Source organism: Salvelinus namaycush, chromosome 31 (genome assembly GCF_016432855.1).
Source record: "Salvelinus namaycush isolate Seneca chromosome 31, SaNama_1.0, whole genome shotgun sequence".
In the NCBI taxonomy this organism is placed as follows: Eukaryota; Metazoa; Chordata; class Actinopteri; order Salmoniformes; family Salmonidae; genus Salvelinus; species Salvelinus namaycush.
The window spans coordinates 20,534,787-20,540,786 of NC_052337.1; the positions used below are offsets into that span (position 1 = coordinate 20,534,787).

At 43.6% G+C, this 6,000-nt stretch overlaps 1 protein-coding gene across 6 annotated transcripts in view; it reads left to right on the plus strand.

The window, feature by feature from the left end:
* The window catches only part of LOC120025455 (splicing factor, suppressor of white-apricot homolog), a 138,988-nt gene extending 135,706 nt beyond the window's left edge, over nt 1-3,282 (plus strand). For all 6 annotated transcript variants that reach the window (XM_038970002.1, XM_038969997.1, XM_038969998.1 and 3 more), the window contains one exon: nt 2,395-3,282. In XM_038970002.1, the coding sequence (XP_038825930.1) occupies nt 2,395-2,460 (66 nt within the window). In that variant the 3' untranslated portion in view covers nt 2,461-3,282. The remainder of the gene's footprint in view (nt 1-2,394) is intronic.
* Nucleotides 3,283-6,000: the final 2,718 nt, after the last annotated feature.

The following is a 6,000-nucleotide window of genomic DNA, read 5'->3' on the forward strand; positions in this document are numbered from 1 at the left end:
TAGAGATGGACAGACAGACAGAATTAGAGGAGACTAACATACAGACCTGTAGAGATGGACAGAATGGAACGGTAAAGAGAATGTGACATGGAGCGAGGATAGAACCTTTACATGTACGATTCAATGGAGTGGCCTTGGTAAAGAATAGAAACTGAAGACACTGTCAGCATCCTTTCTACTATTCCTCTTTATTTCTTTCCCATGGCTCTGAAATCCAGTCCACTCATCCTCCTCTCATCCTGGATACTGTATTGTGACCTCTTGTTTTCTGCCCCCCACATCTCCTCGTCCTCTTGTCAGTCTCCTCCAGGGGCTTGCCTAGTCTACCTTCTCTCCTACTGCTCTCCTTTCCTCCTCTCACACAGCCCCCTCTCACTCACTCATCCCCAGGCTCATGATTAACTTTTCTCCTCTCTCTCGGTCTTTCTGCTTATGGAGCGTGTTCATTCTCCCTGCTCTGCTGGAGGAGAGGGGTTTTATAGTCCCCTAATGAAACTGAGAGACCTGCTCTCATAAATTAATGAAATCCAATTTTATTCAAATCAAAGTTTATTTGTCACGTGCTTTTTTTTATTTGTCATGTTTTGTAAACAACAGGTGTAGACTAACAGTGAAATGCTTACTTACGGGTCCTTCCCAACAATGTAGAGACAAAGAAAATAGAGAAATAATAGAAAAATAATAACGATAACTTGGCTCTATACACGGAGTACCAGTACCGAGTCGATGTGCAGTGGTACGAGGAGGTAGATATGTACATATAGGTAGGGATAAAGTGACTAGGCAACAGGATAGATAATTAACAGTAGCAGCAGCTTATGTGAGTCAAGAGTTGGTGCAAAAAGGGTCAGTGCAGGTATTGCGGGTAGCTATTGGTTAACTATTTAGCAGTCTTATGGCTTGGGGAGTATGACAATGCTTACAAATATTTAGAATGAAGTTGTTTGGACGTTAGAAGCATTCTCTGTCACGCTCAAGTACAGTACATGCCACGCTCCCTCTCCCCCCTTACACGTTCCCTCACACACTCTCTCTGAGTCATACGCCTCTGTCTTTGACACTTTCCTGCTTTCTCAATCACACTCACACATATAGTACTTAAAACACCCCCCCCCCCCCCCCCCCCCCCCTCTCTTTCATCAATTTCTCACCTGAATAAAGCAGTATCTGTGGAGGCTTCAGTACCAGCCCTGTTTAAAGCCCCAGTCTCACATCATCTACTCAGACATTAACTCCATTATCCATACCGCCATCTTGTTATACCTTTTGTCTCAATTTGCTGTGGTGATGCTGCTCCTCCTTCCTGCTGTTTTTACGACTGCGTGGAGGTCACTGTGGTCTGGTTGTACTCTCTTCAAGGACCCTGATCACAACCACTGCTTTCACTCAGATTTATCCCTCAGTGTGTCTCTCTGTTGGTCTCTGTGTTTGTGTGTGCATGCGTATTTGCCTTTTTTCTCTGTGCGTGTGTGTGTGTACTCTTGCTTGCTCACTCATGACGGAGGAGAAGGAAGAGAACAGCGGGAGAGGGGAAGGAAGAGTAGTGATATGCAATAACTCCCCACGTCAGCCCTGAGCAAGGAGAAACTTGTATGACAAGCGGCTAATTCAGCGGCTCACGCTGAAAGATTTAATATATCCCCTATTTGGTGTATAATCTCCAGGTTGGACTGTGTTCAGATTGGGACTGCTTACCTAACTAGGAGTGGATCTGATGGCCTTCTATTGCAGGGAGGAGAGAAGCTGTCCTATAGCCTACTGTCATAAATAGTCAGGAATACATTAAGCTGTCCTGGTTGAAAGATAGCCCAGGGAGGGAGGAAGATTTGTGTTTGTGTTGAATTGTGATGGTGGGGAGGCTCTCTGAGAGAGTAGACAGAATATAGGACTGTAGGATTCTTAACCAAGACATATTTCCTCTTTTCCTCATTATTGGTATTTTATATGGCTCACTCACTCACTCACTGTCTCCCCTTCCTCTTTATCCCTCTCTGTGTCTGTTTCTATCTTTCTTCTCATCTCTCTCTCAATCTCCCCCTCTTCCCTTCTCTCTACCCCTCTCTCTTCCCCTCTCTCTTCCCCTCTCTCTACCCTTCTCTCTACCCCTCTCTCTACCCCTCTCTCTACCCCTCTCTCTACCCCTCTCTCTACCCCTCTCTCTACCCCTCTCTCTACCCTTCTCTCTTCCCTTCTCTCTTCCCTTCTCTCTACCCCTCTCTCTACCCCTCTCTCTACCCTTCTCTCTACCCTTCTCTCTACCCCTCTCTCTTCCCCTCTCTCTTCCCTTCTCTCTACCCCTCTCTCTTCCCTTCTCTCTACCCCTCTCTCTTCCCCTCTCTCTACCCCTCTCTCTTCCCTTCTTTCTACCCCTCTCTCTCCCTTTCTCCTTCTCAGGATCTGATGGCCAAAGTACGTGCCATGCTGGCTGCCCCTAAGACCTTCCAGCCCAACACTTCCTGAAGAGGCGTAGCTTTATAGCAGCTGATTGGAAAAAGGGTGGAGCTTCACCATGTCTGCCTCTCTATGACGACAGCCTCCAGCGACAGGCCCTCGGCCAATCAGCAGGCAGCGTATTTTGCCTGGAACTGTTTAGCGTTCATATTCCTCTGTCTGACTTTTATTTTATCTACTTTGATACTTAACTGGGTGAGCGTATCTACAGTATATTTCGAATGGCAGTAGATGTGAAGCGAGCAGAGTAGATTAGCTCGTAAATCAACTACGTGGGACTGTTCTACGTGTCGAGAGAGAGCCTGCATCACAGCAATGGTCACGCAGCAGCCTGCTAAAGTTTGGATGCCCCTGTTCCCAACATCTGTTTTCAGCACGAATAAAGACAACAGAGCTTCAAAGCGCAGAAATAATTAATAAAGTAAATTGCATCTTTCAAAAAACGAATTCTATGTTCTCCAAATTGATGACGGAGAGCTTTGCAGTGTAATTGTGCAGCTGCCAGAGCGCCTGAATGCTATCCTTCTGTGAAGGATTGTTTTCTTCATTTCTTTCTCACTCTCTCCCTCTTCATCTCTTTCCATCTCCCTCTGTTCATCTCTTTCCATCTCCCTCTGTTAATCTCTTTCCATCTCCCTATGTCTCTTCATTTTTCATTCTCTTTCTCTCACTCTTTTGCCAGGTCAGTTTTAAGCTGGGGTCTCTGTTTCCAGCCTGTTGTCAATCAGTTCCAGTGTGTGGCCTTCCATTTTTGTTTCTAAGTTTGTACATGGCTGATTGTGGAGCTGCTTTCTTAACACAAACTGTCAATAAAGTTTGAATGATGATTTAGCAAAGTGTTAAGGTGTTCTCAGTCAGTGGAATCTGTCTGGTACATAAAGGTCAGGGGTCACGTTTCCTATGAATTTAATTCAATTAACCTCAACAGTTATTTATTGGTTGGAAATTAATGAGCAAATATTGACATAGCAGAAATAGATTAAGTAGAGATACACTCATACATGCTCCCTCTTTTAAGGACAAAGCAGACCGTGCAAATGAAGGTTAAAAGCAGCAGTGGTTACCAGGGCTGGTGTGAGGGTAAATCATGAGGGAGCAGTCTCACACAACCTGTCCACAAAAACACGGACATTCCTTTCTCTCACACACAAACACAAAGGCGTCTGAGCAGGTTTCTAGGTCCACCCCGGGGATGAGGGACCATATCTGAGTGTCCCAGTAGGACACAGGGAGCTGGGGCCCCTAGCATCCGTGTATCTTTCACGCTCTACTGTGTCATCATCATCCCACTGAGGCCATGGCCCAGCCTCACACACACAGCAGCCACACTAACTATACACACTGTATTCATCCAGTGTCAGTCTAACTATATACACACTATGTTCATCCACTGTGTCACTTTTTTAATCCACTGTGTCACTATTTTTATCCACTCTGTCACTGTATTCATCCACTCTGTCACTTTTGTTCTCAGTCCTTGAAATTGCACATTCCTCACTTGTTTGGTTTTCTTTGGTGTCATTGTCTGAATCGAGTGAAAAATAATGCAGACCTTCTGCAAAAGGCTTAAGCAGGATAATACTACTGGAAGCAAACCATTTTTTGCAGCTGGTCTGCTTTACTCACAGTACAATGGTGCTGTGTACTGAAAGGTTTGTATAGATCATTTGCCTTTTTAATGCACAGCTAATTATTCATAACAATCTGTTTTCTGTACTCTTACCAACTAATGCATAATGGTCGAATTACAGCAGTTAAGAGGTCTCTGCCAAATGGTGTGTTTTCCATCATGGAAATATAACTTATTTTATAAGTATTTGCCTATGATTGCATTAATCACTGAAATAAAGGTGTACTATACAAGTGGAGGCTCCTCAAAGGAGGAAGGGAAGGACCATCCTCAGTGAATTTCATAAAAATGTTATCCTTTTTAGATTAAACTATACTAAATATAATCACGTAACCAAATAATTTATTAAAACACTATTTTGCAATGAAGGTCTACAAGTAGCCTCAGCAGCACTCTGAAGGGTAGCACCATAGTGCAGCTGGAGGACAACTAGCTTCTGTCCTCCTCTGGGTACATTGACTTCAATACAAAACCTAGGCGGCTCATGGTTCTCACCCCCTTCCATGGACTTACACCGTAATTATGACAACTTACAGAGGACGTCCTCCAACCTATCATACCACTTGCAGCATGAACTGACATGTTGTCCACCCAATCAAATGATCAGAGAATGAATCTAGTGCTGAAAGCATAAGCTACAGCTAGCTTGAACTGAAACGCATAAAATGTGGTGAGTAGTTGACTCAGAGAGAAAGACGATAGTTCTTTTTTTCCAAAATGAAGGAGAAGTAAGAGAGATTGAATCATTTTTTAAACTTTCAGTTTCACTTACTTAGCTAGCAAGTGCGGCTATCTAGTTTAGCCTACTCAAACACCCTGCTCAAATAGAGGGATACTATGTTAGCTAGCTGGCAATGACTATCCACACAACACTGGAACTCTTCCAGGTCAAGGTAAGCTTTTGGTTTTACTAATTTATTGTTGTAAGTGCTAAACTATAGACTGACTGTTCACTGTAACGTTACTGCATGAGTTAGTTCGATTAGCTATGTTGACTATGACGTTACTTTAGCTAATATGGTGACAACGATGTAGGCTGTGTGGTGATATGGTTCAGCTTGGAAAGGTTTTTTCACCTGGTCACATACAGCTGATGTGTTGCAGTCCACAAGCGAAGGGAAAAGGTGAGAGGAGGAGAGCGCTTATATGCGATAAGGAATACAACATGGCTGCAATGAAAGTGAACTGTGTTTATGCGGGATCTAGGGTGTATTCATTCCGTGGATTCTGTTGAAAAACATATCTTAAAAGAAACCGAACGGGAATAAACAAACCTGAATTAGTCCAACAGAAACTTGTTTGCAACTGTTGGACTAATGATTACACCCTACACCAAGGTGGTATTGAGTGTGTCACTGTCTGTCAGCTCAAATGTTTCTCTCGACCTGTGTGCACCTACGTTGTAAACTTTAATTCATAGGCTAGGTTGTAGCAACCTCATGATGGGTATAGGGTAAATCTGAGTATCACGTAGTAGCCTAAACCTATTGCTGTTACATTGAACTGGGTGAATGGAATATGAATGACAGTCACATACAGTCCCATTCATATTTACATCTGCTTGTGGTTTTGCTCTTTACTGAATGCTGTAGCTTGCATCGCCACGTCTGTGTGTTGAAAATATACTTTATTTTTGTCCAAATAGACAGCTTTGATAACACAGAGGAGCGATGCCTTAGACAGCATTTTTCACTGGGTAATTGTCCGGCACCACTGAGGAATAGATCCGTACGCTTTTGGCTATTAGAATGGATGCTTTTACTGGAATGCTTTTCTGAAGGATGATTGCACAAGCTTCTTCCCAATGCAGTAATTATTTTGTGTGCTCTGAAGTTTGAAACTTGTCTAGAACCTGGCTCTGGCCAGTCCCTGATGTCAGAGAGCAGTCTAGTGAAGCTGAAGGCCAGTGAAACACAGTG